The 21,087-nt window shown below is 55.7% G+C and overlaps 1 protein-coding gene across 2 annotated transcripts in view; it reads left to right on the forward strand.

Moving 5' to 3' along the window:
• The window catches only part of SSBP3 (single stranded DNA binding protein 3), a 156,326-nt gene that overhangs the window by 127,770 nt on the left and 7,469 nt on the right, over positions 1 to 21,087 (forward strand). The window contains exons 6-14 of one of the 2 annotated variants that reach the window (XM_012639441.1): positions 3,530 to 3,610; positions 4,482 to 4,541; positions 8,560 to 8,626; positions 8,726 to 8,802; positions 15,014 to 15,078; positions 15,782 to 15,830; positions 16,411 to 16,446; positions 16,972 to 17,026; positions 18,371 to 18,441. In XM_012639441.1, the coding sequence (XP_012494895.1) occupies positions 3,530 to 3,610; positions 4,482 to 4,541; positions 8,560 to 8,626; positions 8,726 to 8,802; positions 15,014 to 15,078; positions 15,782 to 15,830; positions 16,411 to 16,446; positions 16,972 to 17,026; positions 18,371 to 18,441 (561 nt within the window). The remainder of the gene's footprint in view (positions 1 to 3,529; positions 3,611 to 4,481; positions 4,542 to 8,559; positions 8,627 to 8,725; positions 8,803 to 15,013; positions 15,079 to 15,781; positions 15,831 to 16,410; positions 16,447 to 16,971; positions 17,027 to 18,370; positions 18,442 to 21,087) is intronic. The other variant, XM_012639442.1, reaches the window with a different exon arrangement.

Raw genomic sequence — 21,087 nt, forward strand, 5'->3', positions numbered from 1 at the left:
AGTAAGGACCCCAGCCGCCCTGATCCAGCCCGGAATTTTGTGCCTCAGGTGTCCTGTCTGCCCTTCTCACCTTGTCCTGAGAGGGTTGCTTAGGCAGCTCCTGCGACAGAAATCTTCCAGTGTGCATGGTGGTGAGATGGTCTCAATGGAGCTGGGCTCAGCGGCTTGTCCTAGCCGAGTAGGCTTCCAGATGTACCTATTTTGGGTTCCTCAAAAGCCTTAGCAAGTGGAAGCCAGGAAGGCCCCACGTGGGCGTTGTCTTGTGTGGGAAAAGGATCAGCGTTTTCAGCTGTGAGACTCCCTCCTCCTCTCCGTCCACCGCGGCCCCTCTGCCTGCTGGCTGCATCTGCTCAGACTTGGGGGAAGAGAGGCCCCTGGCCCTACAAGGCCAGAGTGCTCAAACAAGATCTTTTTTTTGTCTGTCTGCCTCCTATGTAGCCTTTTGCCTCAGTGAGTGAAGAATTGGACCATAAAGTCCAATTCTTTAAACCTACCTGTAGGTCTCTTGCTGAAAGCGCAGGCTGGGAAGGAAGACGCGACCACTCTTTGTGGCCTAATGAAACACAGGGCAGCAGAGCCCTTGCCTCCTCACGGAGACGGGCGACTTGGCTGTCATTTTTGCAGAAGCAAATGTTCCCCCAAAGATGGCTCCGTGCTCTGTGCAGGGTTCCCGCCTTGGTGCCGTATGGTCTTAGGGACGCAGCACAGACACAGAATGTAGTGACAGAGCTCTAGGCTAAGTGGAGATAGCAGGGACGCAGAGGTGCTTTGTGTGAACGTGGGTGACCCACTGGGAAATGGCAGGTGTTTGGCTCTTTGGAAAGAAAGCTTCCCAGCCCACAGAGCTCCCGTGGCGCTGGCAGCTGTGCTGGGAGGTACGTCAGCAGAGCCTGGTCAACACCTGACAGGGTGGGAGAGGAGCTTCGCGGTGGGTGTGAGCTTCCTTGCCTCTGTCAACATGGTGGTGGGATTTTCTCTCTGGGCGACTGGCTGGCTCGAGCCCGAATTCCCTGGTTCTCATTTTTCCACACCCCAGTTCCAAGCCAGAGGAGACTCCGGAGCTGCATTCCCTCTCTCACCTTTAACAGCCCGCTCCCCTCCGCTCCCCTCCGCTCCCACAGGCCAGAGAGGTTGTCGGGGCTGGGCCGGCTGCTCGTGGGCATGTGTCAAGAGCGAGCTCTGCTCGTTCAGGGACCGGCCACTGAGTCCCATGGGGAGCTTCCATGGAGGCACACACACCAGCCTTGCCCTCTGAACCTCAGGGGACCTCTTGGGGAGGAGTCCCAGACCCCGGCAGCCGCGATCTTCCAGGCCCTGGTCTGAGTGTTGGCCCTTTGCAGAGATGGCTGTCGACGGAGGCCCCGCTGTGGGCCAGACGCTCTCGGGTGCTGTGCTTGTGTTTTCTCTAACCAGGCAGCGTGTCGGCTGCCGCTGACCGCCGCTGCCGCTGGGCGCACAGGTGTGAGGGAGCCCAGAGCCACGCCGCTGGCCCTGAGGAGGCACTGGTTTATCGCGGACAGAGGGAGAGGGCGCTCCCTTCTTGCCAAGAGCCGAGGAGCCGACAGAAGGCCTTTTGCCCCCTCTTGGCAACTGGACCCTCACCCTGGAACCTTCCTCCTCCGTTCTTTTATATTTCTTTCTTTGGGAGTTGGCTTCAAATTATCTTGTTTTGTTTACATTACACCCAAGTTTCGTGGTACAAAAGACTTGCAGGTGCAAATATGTCCCGCCTTCATTAACTTCCCCTCCCTTTTTAATTTATGTGATTTCAATTTTCCTTCCCTGTACTGTTAATTAGGGGACCCTCTAATCAGTGCCATTATCACAGTGGTATTCATGTTTAGGAAAGCCGCTAAACAAATGCTTGCAAAATTGCTAAATGGCTAATTAATGTCTGTTAATTAAGAAAATTGCTCATGGTAACAAACCGTGCCGTTGCTGGCAGCCGCTAGAAAGACACACACTTGTTGAAATGAGTAGCATGGCAGGTAGGGGAACATCTGCTCCTCAGAGCTTTCCGGAAGTGAGCAGCCCCTCGCTCGGCCGAGAAACTCCAGGCCTGTCGTCAGTGGCTCCCTCAGTTTCCCGCACAGGCCCCTGCGACGTTCCGTGCACACACCTTCTCTGTACGTGCACGCCTCCGCCTCCCCCAGCTCTGCGCTGGGCCTCCTGGAGCAGGTGCTGGTGGCCTGGCCCCGAGGGAAGAGACTGAGGGGGAAACCCTACCTGTGTATCTCCCTCTCTCTTTTAAATTTAACCACATCCATCTCTCATGCGTGTTTTGAATTTTTCTCAAAAGCAACTTCCAAGGATCACGGCACCATCTTGAGTAGAGAAGAGTGCGTTGGGGCCTGGCTCCTGGTCCCCCGCAGCGGCATCCACTCGAGTGACCAGGGTGGGCCGCAGGTGCGTCCAAGGCAGGCTCCTCGCTCTGCTCTCTGACCCGCAGTGGGAAATGCCTTTGGCATTGTGACCCAGTCTACACACACACGCATTATGTTTACACATGGAGGAGAGGTCCATGAACAATATCTGCCTTAAAATACACAAAGGTCTCTGATAGTTTCTATTCTTTTTTTAATCGATTCGGGTTTAAAAAAAAATAATGGTTACAACTCACTAAATTGATTTCACCACCCACCTAAGGGTTTTCACCTGCTCATCTCTTCTTGGGAAAGTCGAGGTCAGCACAGCCCAGGGCTTTGGGGGTCAGCTTGGAACAGGGGTGGCTCACTGCTGACTGCTGGGGAAGGCCCAGCCCCTCCACACACCTCCCCACCCAGCAGTCGGGTCTCCTGCCCTACCCCCTTCCCCCCTGGGCCGCAGGGATGAGGGGGGCCTTGGGCCCGTTGGGCTTCTCCTCCTGGCTCTGCCAGTTGTGTGGCCATAGCCAGGTCCCTTAGTCCCTTGAGACTCAGTTTCCTCATCGGTAAAAAATCGGAGTGAGAACCCCCACCTCACAAGGCAAGTGCATTGTGGGGCCCCGGGCCGCCTGCACTGAGAAGGCACTAATCCTGCCTTGAGTTACCCTCACCCACTTGTCTGTCCCCCCAGACCGTGAGCTCCTCGAGGGCAAGGACCTTTCCTGGTTCCCCGACACCCCCTGCAGGCGGCACTTACTCGCTCTACGTTTGGGTCTGGGAGGCGTCGAGCGCCCCGTTTCTGTGTGTCCCTGTGTTCTCTGAGCCTGTCTCAGCCAACGTATTTAACATGGCAAACTCCGCTCACACGGTGGACTGTGTCCAGGACCGTGCTCCTGTGTGCTTTGACAGAGGTGCTTCATTTCAGTTTTGTTCTTTCCAACCCCTGTGAATGTGTTCTCAGCTTCCCTCGCTCGTGCTCGCCGTCTTACGCCACTGAGCCACTGAGCCGGCGACCTCGGCAGCAGCCCCGCCACCTCCCTGCCAGCCAGCGCCCGCACGCCCGCCGCCCGCCCTTCGTTTTGGTTTAATTTTTGTTCTTTTAAGCTTCTTCTGCGCTTCTCCATGTGCTGTGATCTGTAACCTGCCTCTACTGTCTGGCCTCACAGGGTCCTCCGGGGTCACAGCCCTCGCCGCACGCACAGCCTCCACCTCACAATCCTAGCAGCATGATGGGACCCCACAGTCAGGTAAACGCGCCGTGGCTGGCCCGCCCGCCGGGGGGCGCGGGGCACGGAGGAAGCAGAGAGCCAGCAGAGGAAAAACAAAAATCAAAAAACGTGCTCTAGCCATTGCCTTTGAGTCGTTATTGACAAAATTAGATTTTAAAAAAGATTTTTCCCCCCTCTAAAGATAGCCTTCATTCCTTGGACATCACACCTGGCTTGGATATGAAACCAAAAGAAAAGAAAAAAATATTTCTGTGACCTTGTCAGCGGCCTTTGCGTTTTTGTTTTTTCCTCTCTCACTTTTGGTTTGGATTTTGAGTTTGGTTAACCATCGTTTGTAACCGAAGCTGCACCCCTAGCCTTTTCTTTGTGCGCTCCTGCTGCCGAGAAAGCTTTCCTGCCCGTTCCCCCGCGCTGAGTTAGGGAACCCGCTGTCTCCGTACTGTTTCCATTGTGTTCCCCCCTTCAGCCCTCGCTCCCCTCCCACCCCTCTGTGTCCGTGGTTTGTGTGCGCGTGTGCGCGTGTGCGCATGTCCAGCCTTGTCTGCAGACCCTTACGAGGTTACGTGTAAGTCCTTTTCCTTACTCTTTTATTTGCCCTTACCGAGAGCGGGTTTCGTCCTTTGCCCTGCACCAATTTGACTGTTCTTCTGCGTCTTGTGCACAGTCCCAGCCGCTGCCCCTCCACCCAAAGTAGATCTCTGCGAACAAACGTGGAGTTGGGAGACACAGTTGTGTGCACCTGTTCCCTCTGCCCAAAGAAGTTTTGCCCGGAGGGAAGAGGCTACCGGGAGAAAAAGAGCTTAAAAGATACTAGTGGAGTGGAGAGCATTTGTGTTTGTCACTGTGCAGTAGAGCAGGCTGTCATTGAACTAACTCCCTGTAATTGCAGCCTTTTATGTCACCGCGATACGCAGGCGGCCCCAGGCCCCCGATCAGAATGGGAAACCAGGTACTGTACTTTTTCATGTTTTCTCTCCCCTCCCGCAGACATCCTTGGCCCTAGGTGAACTTTGACTCTCATAAAAATTTGGGGGCAGGGTTGAAGGATGGAGGGGCAGTTGTCAACACGGGGGGTATTACCAGCAATTCCCCAAGGAGGGCCCTGTGTCCCCTGTGTGCCATGGTACAGCATTTCATGGCCTTTCCTGATGGATTTGGGCAGCCGTGCCGGATTTCAGAGGGTGGTAGCAGACGCAGTGAGGGTGGGGTCGCAGGGTTTCCGCTATTCTAGGGAAAGTGGTAATACTGCTCCCTCCCGGCCCCTCCTTGGAAGAGGGTTTTCCTCCTTTATGAAGTTAATTGACAACGTGCATTTTTCCCTGGAAACTTCGAGAATAGCCAAGGCCGGTAGGTAGAATCCTGCTATTAGGGGGCGAAACAGCCCATAGGAATGCTTAGATCAGGAGCCCGAATGCAGCCGAGCAGGACTTTTGTGAGTTTTTAGGCTTCCCAGACCCAGCTCAGAACAAGGAAGGATTTGTTCATGTAATGAGGAAAATGGTCTGCTTATGGGGAGGGCATCTCACCCTGGGGTCCTGTGCCCACACTGGCCCCTGAGGTGGGCAATTCTGGGGAGTCTGGAGAAATCGGCCCCCTGCCGCCCTCCCTGGTTTAGCCCATCCAGGGCGGGGAGGAGAGGTGAAGATAAACAGACACCTCTTTCGAGGATAGCCAGACTTAAAAGAAACTATAAAGAAACATCAGGGAAATTTCTTTTCATGCCAAGATATTTTTTTAACAGAATTTTTTCCATGACTTTGCAAAAGCCCTTCCAGAAATCTGACAGCAATGCCAGTGCAGACAGCCCTTGTTGCCTTGGGAGCTGGGGGTTTGGTCACAATGAGATTGGCATTATCGGGTGCGATTCTTTCTGTCCTCAAGGCTGCAGGAAAGCCCCCAGGTGAGACGATGCAGGGACAATGGGGAGATGTCCACTCAAGACCAGGCCTCCAGTTCTAATGTGCATTTGCCTATTAGGGGTCCACATTTTTTTTTTCGTCCAGAAGTTCTTTGTTTCCTATTTTCTCTGACATGAAGGGGGCAAATTTGAACAAGAAGAATTAGAGAGCCAGGTTTTTGAGCAAGAAGGGACTCTTGGATATGTCACAGAGGAGGGAATGGAGGCCTGACTTTCCAGAATCTCACAGTGGGCTGAGCTGGGCTGGAGCTTGTCCTGGTCCTGGTTGTGGCCTGGACTGAACATGCTCTGCCCCACCCCGTTCTCTCAGCCCCCACAGTTGCAAGGTGCCGCCTGCGTTATCTTTAACCCTGCACCCAAGTGGGTCTCCTTTGCACACACGGGCCCCACCAGCGGTGCTCCCTGGGCACTCCGTGGTCCAAAGTGGCCTCCGACAGGGAGAGAGCAGTTACTTCCTTATCATAATTGTGGCCCCTTCCTCCAGCAATTAAGGAACATGGAGAAGGAGTGTGTTTATTTCTATTTAGCAATCAAACATGCGCAAGCACCCAAGAGAGCGAATGGAGGATAAATCCATCATTTACCCCTTGCGTGACAAACCAGTTTCCCAACCTCCCTGCTCGCCCCCATCAGAAATCCAGTTTCCTGTGAACTCAAGAAATTTTTATCCTCCAAAGAGAGATGTGCCCCTTGCACAGGTATTGCCCCTATGGGTTTCTTGGAGAGCGCCAAAGTTGGGGCTGACAATTGAACAGAAGCCCCTGTGCACCGAATTAGCTGGGCTCTCTCCTGTGACACGTGAGGGGACAGAGACAGGAGGACTTGCCTCCTAGGTGAGGGGGATGAAAAGGGTGCTTGGGAAACAAGAAGCTGAAGGTAGTAACGTGGCCTCAAAGTCTTGCTAGGCCAGCCTCCCTCCCACCTGCCTCCCTGGCTAGAGGTTTGGAGCTGTATATGGAGTGTTCCTTTTTTTCCCAAGCAATGGCGGCTGAGTGGGTGGTGAACACTGGAGTTCAGCTAGGTTCAGGGGAGAAGGGGCTGGAATCTGAGGTTGTCAGAGAGCCCCCCACACACACCCACTCCATGCATGGGTCAGTGGAGTTCCCGCCTGGCCAGGCAGGTGAGTGAATATGCAGGTGCAGCTGGGATTCATCCGTTTCCTGGACAGATGCTTCCTGTGCCTTGCCCCACGGTGCTGTAGGAGAAGAGCTGGCCTACTTCCAGGAGCCTGTGCGGCAGCCCCAGGGGATCCTCTCCTCGCAGGCCCTAGGGGTGTGCGCAGTGTGCTTATAGCCCCATCTGCAAGCCATTGTTTTTCTTCCTTGTGTTTGAGGGCTTCAGCCTTCTCAATGCAAGACCCCTTTTCCTTGGTCATTGCGCCCCTTCCTTCCCTTGTAGAGGAGGCCCAGACTGTCCTGTCCCTATCTCAGGGGTCACTCTAGTGAACGAAGTCACTCTTAGGCCCCCTCTGAGCCTCTGGACAGCCCAGCTTTGCTCCTGGAGTTGTGGCACACAGCAGGGTTAGGGGAAACCAAGGAGGAGCTTTCTGCGAGAACTGGTGGTCAACGTTGGGCTTCCTACAGAGGGAGTGATTGCCCAGCCCCCACGGGTTGGACGGGGGTGGTCCTGCTCTGGCTGATTCGTGACCCTGGAGGTGCCCAGCCACCTCAACATCCCCCCAGTCCATCCCCCCAGTCGGAGGCAGGCCTTCCTGGATCCAGACTCTATAAAAACCCCGATCCCTCAGTGGGCAGACACAGACCAGCCAAATGATACAGAGCTCAGGAACCCAGGGCCAAGAAACAGGGCCAGGAGAAAGAAGTCAGAACAACTAAAACCCAGGGATTGGAAGTCAGACGCTAAGCAACCCAGGCGGGTGGCAGCAGCAGGTGCCCAGTGCTACTTGGTGAACGTCAGGTACTCCCCGGGCTTGTGTGTGTGGGGGGGGCCCCCAGGCAAGCCTGCCCCGACTGCCATCCCAAAGCTAGGGGAAACTGAGAGTTTGTCCTTCACTTGCCACCTTGTTCACTTTGGGCCCAAGGCAGAGCTTCCCACTCAGCCGTCCTTACAACAGCACAGCCAGGGCTTGGGGCCTGGGGATGCACCGGCCCCCCTGTCACAGGTGTCCAGCCTTCGAGTAACTCTGGCAGCGACAGACGGGAAAGATGACCGGCTGTCACCAGAGGCTTTTCCACCAGAGCTCACGTTTAGTCCTAGGGTTGGGGCCTTAGAAGCAAACTCCCCTCGGTGTCCATTACTCTGTCTCTTCGAGTCGCAGATGAAATAACTTCAGTCCCAAATAAATCACTTATAGGTTTTCACAGCAGGTGTGCCAAGCGCTTGCCCAGGAAACCCGTGGCACCCTGTCCTCACCTCCTTAGCAGTAATCGCACCAGCGTCCGCCACTTGCACGGGGCTCTGGAGGCATCCCCTTGCTCCTCTGGCCGGAAGGTGGCATCCCACCTGGTGGAAGCTGGCGGGGAGTGCCCTGGGCGCTCTTCTGGCCCTGCTGACGTGGCTGAGCGCCCGTGGGCCTCTAGAACTCAGTTTCCCCTTCTAAATCACAGTGGCCCCCTCATCCCCTGCTCCCCTTTAAAAAGGGCTTCCCACGCCAATAGGATTTTAGCTAATGGGTCTCTTGATCCCTGTAATTGGGAGGTGGAGATAAAATGAGTCTGTCTCCATGAGAAAAAAGGGAAGGTGGGGTTTGGCTTTAACGGCACTGGCTGAGGTTTGGGCGGACAGGAGGGAGGGGCACTGCTGCCTCTGAGGGGAGTGCGGTGGGTGGTGCAGCCAGAGTGGGGCCCAGAGAATGCTCCTGCTCTGATAGGCACACAGACCCACCAAGGCAGCAGGGTGGGGCGGTGGCTCCTCTCCCACAGAAGAAGCCCCCAGCTCGAGCTGACAGCTGACGGCTGCAGCCAGGGTGGCCAGGCAATAGGAGTGGCCCCAGGCGGCCAGAGGGAACTAAGTGAGACAGGCAGCTGCCTCTGCTTCCGTCCTCCACCTCGGGGGGCAGCTACTCAGCTCGTATCCATGTCTCTTTCAGCCTCCGGGAGGAGTTCCTGGGACACAGCCATTGCTGCCCAATTCCATGGACCCCACACGACAACAAGGTAGGGAGGGCGGGTGGGGCTGGGGTGGCCTGGGTGTCAGCAGGGGCTCCTCCTCCCTCTACTCCTGCCACCCCATGACTCACTTCCTCTGTCTCACAGGCCACCCCAACATGGGAGGATCCATGCAGAGAATGAACCCTCCCCGAGGCATGGGGCCCATGGGTCCTGGCCCACAGGTAACCGACCACCTATCTTGTCCGTCTGTCTCCCTGGCCATCTCTCTGTGTGCCCCCGCCTTCTCTCCTCTCGCCACAGTCTGTCTTCCCCGTCTCCCAGCTGAAGGGGTGAGAGGAAGGGCATCTCCCCATCCCCATCTCCCCTCTGCGCCCACGGTGGGCCGGCCTTACCTTAGCAGGCAGAGTTGAGGGGCCCCCAGGAGCCAGGGAATGGGGTCTTCTGGGGGGACCTTCTAGTTGGCAGATTCTTCCTGGGTGGGATGTCCCAGCATGGGGTTTGAGGACTTTGAAACGTGGTGTGGGGCTCCGGGACTCCCAAAGCCGCCTCCCTCCCTGGGTGGCGTAGACTCGAGGGGATCAAGAGCCGCAGTCTGTTGTGACGCAGAGGCGGGGCAAGTGAGTTGTGGTCCTAGCTCTACCTGCGACTTGTCACCATTTGTCCTTGGAAGAGTCACTTTGACCTCTGTGGGCCCCAGCAGGCCTCAGTTTCCTCACGTGCCAAATGAACGGTGAGTCTGGTTCTGTGATTCTCAGGGGGGGCCAGGCCCCCAGCACCACTCAGCCCATAGCCTTAGCCAGCGTCATCTGCTAGGCTCTCTTGCCTGGGACTCCATTGCCAAAAAGGGCAGTGTAGAAACCTCTGGAAGAAATTATTTCAAGTGTCCTTTTACACCTCTTTACAATTACGGCAAAGCAGTCACTCCTCGTGACCCAGCCCCACACCCCCCAGGGAAGGACCATCCAGGCAAGGGGCTGATGGGCTGTTCTGCTCCAGAACCTTCTCACGGTTGCTGCCACCCTCTGAGCATTTGCATGTGGCTCTTTCCTGTGGTAAGGACAGCAGAGAGTTTGCTGTGTTGCACCCTTCTTGGGAATTCTCCAGACCTTTTTCTGAAAGAAACTAGAAGTCTGAATAAGTGTGGGGGGGGGCGGGGGGGTCCGCGGTTTGAGAGCAGGAGGGTTTTGTTCCCTCCCTTGTCTGCCCTGCCTGGGGGTCTGCTGTGCTGGTCTCCCCATTCTTTGCTGGTCGGTGTTTGGGATTTTCTGGGTCCTCTCTACAGTTTCTGGGCCCTCTGGGGGTGGAGTAGTACCCCTCACCCCCGACACGCTCGCTCCCTTTCATAGGGACAGGGTCTGCCCCACAGCCCCACAGTCCTGCTCCATCCTGGGACTGTGTTCACAGCAAACCCAGCCCGCCGCTGTCTCCTCTGAGGTGCTTGGAGCATCTGTGGTATTGAAAGATGCTAGGGCGGTCCCTGTCCTCTGCAGCCCATAATCCTGAAAGGAAACAAGCCCGCAGCAATCGCAGCTCTGGTATTCTGTTTCTTCCTTTCTTCAAATCCCCTGAAGTTCGTGTTTTCACCAGCTCCTTTTAAGCTGCCAGAGCGGCCCCTTCCTGCTGGTGGTCTTGAGCTGACCCTGCCTGGCTGCCTGCAGGGGGATGCGGGGCAGGGTCTGCAAGCAGAGCGGCCCCTCAGCCCGAGCCCCATGGCAGTCCCATGTTACTGCTATAGAAGCCAGCAGTGGTCTTGGATTTTCAGGATGTCACGGGGGGTCTGGGTAATTCAGGAGGTGGAAACCGAGGGAGGGAAAATCTGATCCCACTACCCACCCCGTGGTCCTTGGGAGCTCAGCAGCTGCATCTGTAAAATGGGAACGCGAACAGCACCTGCCCTGTTGGGTTGCTGGAAGGAGAAGGCCAAGTTTGTGGTGTGAAGCTGACACCGGGTCACTCCCTCAGGAAGCAGTTTGTGGTTTCCAGTTTCGGGGGCTTAAAACCAGGGTTCACATCTCTAGTTGCTTGGATTTGGTCATTGCTTTGGGTTTCTTCTTTTTTTCTGGCGAAGTCATTAACAGTTTGTTAAGCCTCTAGCAGTACTGAGGTTCTAAAAGCTGAAAATGGATGTTATCAGACTGAGAGCAGAATGTTCTGGAAGTTTAGGACTTCCTCCTGGCTTAGTGAGTATCTCATCACGGTGGTGCTCCTAGCCAGCAGTCCAGCACACTCTTTGGCACACTTGAGAGAGGTGAGGGTCCCAGAGCACGTGGTCTTGAGGGAAAGGGCCTCACCTGAGCAGAGTACAAAGGGTGGAGCGGCCTTAGGCCCCTGGGAGGGTCCCCGGGGGGAGGAGGGAGGTGGTAGCCCAGGGATATGGTACGGTCAGCTGACCCACCCTCGCCATCATCACAGGCTCTGAAACATCTATTTTATCAATATGGAAACCCTAAGGTGCTTTGCCCATGTCTCCCATACCCCTCTAGGCAGGGAACGGTGTTAAGTCTCACAGCCAAGCCTCCCTCAAAGCAACCTGCACGTCCCCACCAGCCCATCACTGGGCACAGGAAGGCCTGGAGTTGGCACAGCACTGGGCCTGGGCAGGGTTGGGGTGTGGCATGGATTGCAGGGTCGAGGGCCAGCCAGGGAGTGGGCATCAGGGGTTATCTTGGGCACAGCAGAGCCTGGAAGTTTTGGACTCCAAGGCTGGGGATAAGGAGAGGGCAGACTCCCCATTCCCCAGGCCCTTTCTGTCCCCCGAGGGTGCTGCCCTGGTCACTCCCAGTGGACGGGAGAGGGCCGAGCTCAGAACTTGGAGCTGGAAAGCATGGCTCCGCCTACGCCTCCACCAGGTTGGGCCTCCAGCCCCTCCTCTGCAAAATAGGTGCCAGGCGACAACCTGAGGGACTCATCGAAGGGTGGGGTGAAGCAGCAGCTGTGAGATGTGCACCTCGCGTGAAGATGGGGAAGACAGACCCCTTTGAATGTGGCGGGCCCGCGGCTGCACCGGGGCTCCTCCCCCCGTGCAGCGGTGCTGAGGCGGGTGAAGGGGGGCGTCTGGTTAGTGACCACACCTTGTACAGCTTCACCATCTTCAGCTCTAGCAACCCAGTGCTGTGGGCAGGCAGGAGCTGGCGGAGACGGAACCCGTTTCTGCTGAGTCTCTGAAATCATGCTTCTGAGGCTGATGTTTCTGATGTGAACACTTCCCCTGCAAACTGTTTCAGCCTGATCGTCACTGCTGACTTACTGTGTGGCCCTGGGCAAGTCTCCGGCTCTCTGAGCCTCCAAGTTGCCATCTGTGAAATGACAAGCTGTGAGTGTCCCTCCAGGGAAGCTGCCATGCCGACCGTTCAGGAGGCTCCTGGAGGCTGGGTAGGGTTAGACGGTGCACCCAGAGCCTCCCGGCCAGCAGCTGCACACTGCGTGTCCAGATGTCTTTCTGGAGCGAGTGTCCATCTGTCCTCTCACTGCGCTCTGTGTGCTGCGGCGTCCTGGGCTTCCACTCTTGTGCAGGCTTTTCTCCTGGGTGGGAGAGGCAGCTGTGGTCCCAGGAAGAGAGCTCAGTCTATCTGGGAGACCTTTGTGATCGGCCAGGCTGACCACAGTGGAGAGCAGGCTGCCTGGGGAGGTGCTGAGCTCCCTGTTCTGCAGGAGAGGGGGTGAGGCTGAGACTGGGAGAGGGGATAGAAAGGGCCCTTTAAGACCAGAGGTCCTGTGACGCTACGGCAGCACGTGGGCTTTGCTGTGCGTTCTGCTGCTGCTGTGCCCGAATCAGTGCACACCTCCTCGGGCCTGCAGAGCACTTTGGAACTGTCGTTGCGTTTGATGCGCATCAGGCCCTGTAAGGTTGGAAACATAGGGAGCTCTTTGTCCCCATCTTACAGACAAGGCAGCGCAGCAGAGGGGGGTGTGGTTCTAAAACCAGAGCCAGGCTGCAGGGTTTCAGCCCCGGCTCAGCCACACAGAGCCCTGTGACGGGGCCGTCACTTTACTTCTCTACCTCACTTTTCTAATCTCTAAAGTGGGGAGAGTAATGGGATTGTCGAGATAATTATATGTAGGTGATGTAGCATGGCCTGGCATGGAGTAAGCATTACTATTGTTTGTATAATTTGCCCAAAGTCACCATCAGATGGCCAGGCCAAGGCCAGCCCTCCTGTGTTCTGACCTCACAGCCTCTGCTCATGACCCTGTGGCATCTATCTGTAAAGTGGGCTTGGCCCTCGCACATGCCCCCAGGACAGCCACTGTTTGCTTGAAGGCCGGCGCCCGTGTCTTCCTGCCCCATAGGGCTCACCCTGAGCAGGCACAGGGTGACGTGAGGATTTGTGAGGGCTGGCGCCATGGGCTTCTGCAGCCCACCCTCCCCTGCCCCCTCTGACTGCGTGTCTTGCTCCTTGCCAGCCAGCTTGGTATTGCTCCTATCATTGTCTGCATCCTGTCTGGCATTCTCGATTCCAGCCCCCCTGTGGCTGACCAAGCAGGGCAGGTGGCCTCAAGGGATGGTATTTAGGAGATGGTCCCTGGATGAAGACCTCGCCGTAGCCCAGTGTTGGCTCTGAGTTTGTCGGCTCTAGCTCTCTCTCCTCCTGTTCAGGCCCCCTTCCCATCCACCTCTCACCAGATGGGCGGCTGAGAGTGCAGACTCCACGGGCCTGCAGACCCAGGTTTAAGCCTAGCCGTGCCGTTTGCTGACTGCGACTTTAGGCAAACCTTTCTCCCTCAGACCTCGAGTCTTCCTTTCTGTAAAATGGAAACAATTCCAGCCTCATGGAGTTGTTGTAAAGATCAAATACTCAGTTTCCTATTCTGTAAAATGTGAATGATACCAGCCTCGTGGAGTTGTTATAAGGATCAAACTAGAGACTGAGTACCATGGCTCATGCCTGTAATCCCACCACTTTGGGAAGTTGAGATGGGAGGATCACTTGAGGCCAGGAGTTTGAGACCAGCCTGGGCAACATAGTGAGACCCCATCTCTACATAAACTAAAAAGCAATTAGCTGGACATAGTGGCACATACCTATAGTCCCAGCTACTTGGGAGGCTGAGGCAGGAGGATCACTTGAGCCTAGGAGTTTGAGGCTGTAGTGAACTATGATTGGGTCACTGTACTCCTCTATCCTGGACAACAGAGCAAGACTCTGTCTCTCTCTCAAAAAAAAGAGGATCAAACCAGGGACTCTATGTAAAATATATTACGTGCTCAATAAATGACATCTAATGCAGGCTGTTGTTTGCCATCAAAATTCCGCTAACCCACTTCTTTAGAGTCTCCTACGAGGGCAGAGCTTACGCTGCAGCCACACTCCCTTTACTTCTGTGCGTTCACTTCTTCACTCCTTCATTGGCTGTTCCAGTGTCGGCTTAGTGAGCACCCGGTCTGTGCCAGCCGCTGCAGAGAGGGAAGGGGGCGTGTGACCATTAAGACACAGTCCCCACCTTCAAAGTGCACTCAGAGTCCAGTGGGACAGATGGAAATGGGACCCGGAGCCATGATCATGGCCTAGTGTGGGGCGGGAGGTGGGGGCGGAGATTGGTTCTAGGGCACCATGGCGGAATGGCTAGGGTGGGGCCCTCGGCCCCGAGGGACGGGCGGGGAGGGCGCTGCCCTGTGAGCTGCGTACGGGAGAGCACCAGGAGCCTGCCAAGGGGAGCAGGAAGGCCAGGCGTTTATTCCTGCAAAGAAAGTAGCACCTGAAGAGGGGAGGGAGGGCAGTGCTGGCTTGGTTGTGACAGGAGGAGTCGGGTAAGACGCCCGGGTACCTGTGACCTGCTCATTCTGCCTCAGTGGGTTGTACTGAGCTGAACCTGGACTCACGGGACTTTCCGAGTTCTGTGTAGACTCTTCTCTGAAACAGAGTGGATCCCCCTGAGCGCAAAAGTGGGGTTTTCTCCTGTTCCCCAACACTGTGCCTGAGGCAGGACCCCCATGCTCACACTTGGCGGGGGGGCGGACAGCAGCACCTGGGGCAAGGCGGGGTGTCTGTGCACAAGGGGCCTGGCCCGCCCCAGGACAGGCTTCCCAGGAGCGGTTCCTCCCTCCCCGCTCAGCCGCGCCCGTCGCCTCCCCGCGGGGTCTGCTCCCCACTCCTTGAGGGAGTCCCGGACAGTCCGTTCCCTCTGGCTAGTGTGGCGGGAGCCCAGACATGGGAGCAGCTTGCGCGACATCCACATGTTTTTGAGAGCATCACCACAAAGCCCCTGAAGTGCATTCAGTGCTGTGACTGTCCCTCTGTGCTGGCTTGTCATTGTGGTCCCCGCTACTTGGTTCCCACCCTCCCCCACCGTTTTTGAAAGAATGTGTTATTTTTTCTCAGATCCTTTTCACAGACTAACCCTGTCACTTATATTCTGTCTGTTTGTTTTTCCTCCCTCCTCTCTCCGGTTCCTTTCTCCTTCTCATAGACTGACCCTTGGTTATCGTTGCAGAATTACGGCAGCGGCATGAGACCACCACCCAACTCCCTCGGCCCCGCCATGCCCGGGATAAACATGTAAGGCAAACACGACCCGGCCGGTGGCTCAGGGGCCGTGGCTTTCCCCACCCTCTGCCAGCACCCCAGAAGACTCATGATAAGAGTCATTGCTGGTACCTCTCTGGACCTCAGTCTCCTCATCAGTAGAATGAGGATGTCGGTGGCCTTGGTGATGAAAGCTCAGCCTAGTACAGTGTTCACATGTGCCAGGCACAGTTCCAGGTGTGCTACACGCGTTAGCTCTCTTAATCTTCACGAGAACCCAGTGAGGTCGTTACTGTTATCCCCCATTGCAGATGAGGTCGCTGAGGCACAGAGAGGTGGAATAACTTGCCCAGGCTCACACAGCTTTCAGTGGCAGAGTCAAGATTTGAACCCCGGTACAATTAGCCACCGCTCTCTGGTGCTTTACTGGTTTTTCACCCCTTTGTGAGAATCTGTGGATGCCTTTCCTAGGAAAATGCACATGCATGGGAAATTTTGTATATTGTATGTATAATTTTAAGTATTTTATAAATTTTATATATAATTTAAAGGAGTTCATGGATTTCCACCCATGGAACTACCCGTTACTACCCCAAGCCACATGGCCTCTGAGGCCCTAGGATGGTACAAAGGACTTCCTGTTACTGATGTCAGCCCTCTCCTGCCCCTGCCACCTCCACCCCTTCAAATTTCCGGCACATTTTTCATTGTCTCCATCTCTCTCTCCCTCTCTCAGGGGCCCGGGAGCTGGCAGACCCTGGCCCAATCCCAACAGTGCTAACTCAGTGAGTACCCAGGGCAGGTGGGGTGGGGTTTGTCGGGGAGGGCTTCTGGGTGCAGGGTGGAGGTGTCCCCGGGAGAGGAGATGTACAGGATTCCCCCTGGTGCCTCCAAGGACGGGGCCACGTGTAGGTGGAGGCCTGGGCGTAACGTGCTACCCACTCCTCAAGGTCTAAGCTGCGAACCTGGGCCGGGAGAGCACTGCTCTGGGTATGGGGTCCGCTGCCTCGGCGGCTGCCTCCCAACCTTCAGAGCAAGGCATGGGCAGGGGGCTCAGCACAGACAGTCCGTTGGAGAAGGGCAGAGGGCTGGGTGAGACTCTCTTCCCTGTCCTCCCAAACTGGAGGGCCTCTCGTGGTCCCATGGCCCCCTCCCAGGACTGTGGGTCAGTTCAGCGTAGCAGAGAGTACTGGACTCAGTCCTGTCCCCGGCCCACCTAGGGAAACTGGTGAGGTAGCCAGCTCATGGTCCCAAAAGGCCTTTCCTGTGAAAAAGGGGGTTGTGTCCCCAAGTGGGTTTCGAAGGTAAGGGGCACTGCCTATCAGAGAAGTGACTAACACGTGGCACCCCACATCTCATTTCTAGATTCCATACTCCTCCTCATCACCCGGTACCTATGTGGTAAGTGTGTGTGGGTTTGGGGCGTTGCATGTCTAGCCACGTGAGACTGAGCGTGCAAGAGAACTCGGGGTCCGTGTCTCTTTCCCTCTCAGAGCAGAGGTTCCAAACTGCTGGAACTCGCTGTCAATACTCAGGCATCTATACAGGCCTGGGGGGGCCCAGAAACCCCCAGACAGGACCTGGCAGTGGGATATCCTCCTGGGGAGCTGACCAGTGGGCCGGTTGGCTTCCACTGTGGGCCTCTGGTTTTCTCCAGGTGGCCTATAGTGCCACCTGCATGCATGGACACACGTATACCCACAGGTGCCTCCGGGTTTGAAAAACGCAAGGGGGGAAATATTAATATAAGTTCAGTTCCCCTCCAGCTTAAACGCCTTGGCTCTGAGTGAGCACTGGAGGTTGAGCAGGAGGCGAGGGCAGGCTGGCCTGGCTGGGCGCTTACTGCCGCCGAAGGAAGGCGTATGGGGCCCTCCCCACATGCGTCATCACTGAGGGGGTCTGATACTATTTTTATCTCATCTCCAGGGACCCCCTGGTGGTGGTGGCCCCCCAGGAACACCCATCATGCCCAGTCCTGCAGGTAAGAGCACTTGAGGGGAGCTGCTGTTGGGGCGGGGCTTGCTAGAGAGTCCTAGAGGGCCGGGGTGCGGAGCCGCAGCCCCCCAGCCACTCCTTGCTGAGCAGCGCATCCTCCCCTGCACACGGCATCCAGGGATTTGGAGGCAGGGCGCCCCTGGTGTCACTAACCCACTGTGCAGCCTCAGACAGGTCACTCCTCTCTGCTTCTCAGGCGCTGCTTCATAAAGGACAGGGCTGAGCAGAGCAGTCTGGGAACAAGGGGTCACACTGCCCTTGGCTCCCTCTCCTTAGGGAGAACCCTGTCCTGGGTCGGCATTTCCCTAGGTGACTCACAGAGGGGCCTTGGGTTCTAGCATGCTGGGGCCAGGATTCTAAGCACGATACCCTTGGGTTTGGGTGCTCTTGGCTTCTGGTCCTCTGTGTAGAAGATCCCTTCTCCCTTTTTCTTTCATCGAAAGAGGGCATGTGTGCACAGACGTGGGCATATGCACACACGCACACACAGACACACGGCATCGCAATTATGTTTCTTCCCAGCTAAGAATAGCACACCAGCCAGCTAGAAGGAATCCAACATATGATCCTCACCCACCCCAAAAATAAAAAGTGAGAGGTAGTTGGATTTCTGCCCGAGAATTACGGTGCCTGCTCCTGATATGAACGTTTTTGCTGATTTCCTAAGGAGACTCTTCTGGCTAACTGGGGAGACGGAGGGGACCCTCCCCCACCCCCTCCCAGCTCCAGCTCCCCTCACCGGGGACGCTGCGCGGCTGCCGGGGTGGAGCTGGCAGCGCCGGGATATTCGGCTCCCGCTCCGGCTCCCTTCCTGCGGCTGCATTTTGATGAGCTGCATGACCTACATTCAGACTGGGCCACATGGACCCACTGCATATGTTAATGTGCCTCTAGCCCATCCCCGCCTCACCTTCCTGCCCCATCCACTTGGCGGGGTGGCCCCTGGGTCATTCGCAGCGTTCCACTTGCCCCGATTTGATTGAAGGGAGGAGTGGTGGTGGGGCGAGCCCAGGTGGTGGTTTTGCTGTCCCCCCGTTGTCCCAAGCAATGTCTGGGGACCAGATTTGGTTTGGGGTGGGGAGACGAGAATTCCAACCTGTAATCTCCCGTTGCTGCGTCCTGCTGCCGGGGTTGAGTGGTTTTCACAGTTGAATTTTCTGTGATTAAAAACTTTGTGAATCTTCATTAAATACAAATTAGCCAGAAAATGGTGGTACTTAGAGGAAATTTTAGGTGATAAAATACAAAAGAATGAGTTCAAGTGCCACGAGTTTGTTTTAATTAAGAAATGAATTAATCACCCCACTTGCCGGTTTCCACTGTTCTACAGATTCAACAAATTCCAGTGACAACATCTACACAATGATTAATCCGGTGCCGCCTGGAGGCAGCCGGTCCAACGTAAGTCTGCTTTCTAATAATTTACATATCAGACACCATAACAAATCATAATTAACTTCATCAGCTGAGGGGAAAGCAAGTTTAATTGATTTCAGCCATTTGTTACCAAAGATGAATAAAATAAACCGTCAGAAAAGTGATTAACTCTTGGGCAACTCGGCTCCCATTTCATAGCTGGCAGGGGCTGGGCGACAAGGCGGCAGGCAGTTCCCACCCCTCCGGTCAGAGTGAGGGTGCCGAGCCTGCCTTGGGGACCTGCTGCCATGTGGGGTGCTGGCTGGGAAGCACCAGGCTGCAGGTGGGGGCGGGCCGGTCCCCGCTCAGCCGACCTGCTGCACCGCCCTGGCCACGCCCGCGCCCTCTCGGGCCTGTTTCCTTGGCAGTGGAGTTGCGGGTGGAGACCGTGGCAGGAGCAGGTGGCTCACTGGGGGACCTGCCTGCTTTGTGCTGCTGCATGACTCATGACTCCTCTACCCGGCAGTTGCCTTGCTCTCCTCGGGCCACACTCTCGTCCGACGCCACTGCCTCCCTTCTTTGCCTCTCAATGCCAGCCCCCGAGTGCTGCTGCAGCTCAGATGCCACCGTTTCTGATTCTGGCTTTCCCCACTCCCTCCGCTGAGGCTGTTGGATGGGACTGGATTATGCGGGTCCCCCATCCCGCTGGGAGTTCCCTGCTTCCCCTCATGGACAGCCCTTGGACAGCCCTTCCATTCCGGTCCATGCCCTCCTTCCTCCCTGAGGGCAGGGAGGTGATCTGTCCAACCTTGCCCTTGGGGAGCAGGACTGCAGAGCCAGGGGGCGGAGCCTTTGGTTTTGCTGGCTCAGTTCCCGAGGCGACACCTGAATCCCCCCGAGTGTGGGCTGGATACTGCGTGCACGTAATCCCCCAGCAGCCCTCGGAGCCGAGGGTCTTCGGCCTGCCTCCTTAGCCAGGGTCCCTGACGAGGAAGTGTGGGAAAGGCATACACTGTCCCACCCCGGTGGGCAGCCAGCACCGCCCCCACCCCAGCCTCAGGGCCACCTCCTCACGAGGGCGGCCAGCCATCCAGGTTTAGCTCTAAAAGCCTTGCATCCTGAGACATCTCAGACACGAAAAGTTCTGGGTTTTGGCAATGGACGCAGAAGGTTGGGTGGAAACGTATAAAACCCACACAGAGGCCCAGAAGGCAGAGACCAACAGCACTGTTTTTAGTGTCAGATGGAAACGGCATAGATTATCTGCCTCCCACGGTCACTGTCACCGCGTGTCCCCTGACCACGGATGCTGGCAGTCGTGACTTGCGACTGTCCACAGCAGATCGCCTGCGTCACGTCACTGCAAGGGCGGCAGTTGTGCTGCGGTCGTGCCTGTCGGCGGCATCTCCCTAGGGCTGTGCTGCAGATGCACTGGGCGCCTCGCGTCGAGATCGTGCTGGTTTCAGTTAACATTGCGAATATTGTGACCGTGTTTCCTAAGAGCTCAGATAATGACGACGAGATCAGTGACGATGCCAGCACCAGCGTGACCCAGCCATCAGTGAAAGAGGCTAAATGACCGTGTTATTTTAATGACGGGTGGGAGGACACACAACTGGATTAGGGAGGTAAAGAGGCCAAACAACATACTCCTCAGGATGCAGAGAAGGGGACACGTAAGCACACTGGAGACTTCTTCCCAAGTCTGGGATGACACAGACACATCCTTCTGAATCAAGGGGGTTTTTGACCTCCAAAGAGACAGCAGTACTTAGTCAGAAAGAGTGGTCGCTGGATGAGCGTGGGCACACCCATCGAATGCACGCCGTTATCATCTTGTTCCCTTGATCGCACCGTGAACCGAGAAGGTTACCTTTCCTGATTGAGAAGTTGCAACCGAGAGTCCCGTGTGTGAGCGGAAGGGAGAGGGAATTCTGATAACAGACGTGTTGGCCGCTCGCGGCAGAGCTGATTTCTGTCTGATCTCACCAGCAGTCGCGCTTTCTGCAGTATGTAAAGTGACACCTCAAGTCGTCGCAACAGCAGGTTCCCGCTAGCTCTTAGGTGTGTTGATCTTAAAACTGGAGTTTTAAATTGTCTTCTTGATTTCCAGGAAGATTTTAGTGAAGCTGCAGAAAACGTGAAAGATTGTTGTTCTCTTGTCCAAATACAAACTAGGGTTTGCCCATGTATGTGCACATCTGGCAGACAGTGCACAGTTAATTTTGGCAAATTTCACTTAGCCTGTAAGCATTTTACCAATGAAAGTGAAAACATCTTACCTGTGAAATGTCCTGCACACCTTGTACCCAACACTGCCACAAAGTGTGATTTGCCACCTGTGCTATCAGCTTTCATAATGAAAGTTTCTGAGCACTTTTCAATTTCCTCCAAATGTGTAGAAGCACTTAATGAGATTTTTGACTTCATAGAAACAGCGACCGCTTCAGACACGTGCCCACGAGATGACTATCATTGTTGCTGGCCATAGGAAAGATGTTAAAAATATCGATCTACCGTGAAAACTTCTATTTTTTTAAAGTGCAAGACAAGAAGGGTGTCCTTCTCTAATTTGGAAATGCACTGAGATGAGAATGGAAAAAGGGATTATAGTAAGATAGAAATGCACATACTGGGCCGGGCGTGGTGGCTCACGCCTGTAATCCTAGCTCTCTGGGAGGCCGAGGCGGG

This window comes from Propithecus coquereli, unplaced genomic scaffold (genome assembly GCF_000956105.1).
Source record: "Propithecus coquereli isolate 6110/MARCELLA unplaced genomic scaffold, Pcoq_1.0 Scaffold14, whole genome shotgun sequence".
NCBI classification, from domain to species: Eukaryota; Metazoa; Chordata; class Mammalia; order Primates; family Indriidae; genus Propithecus; species Propithecus coquereli.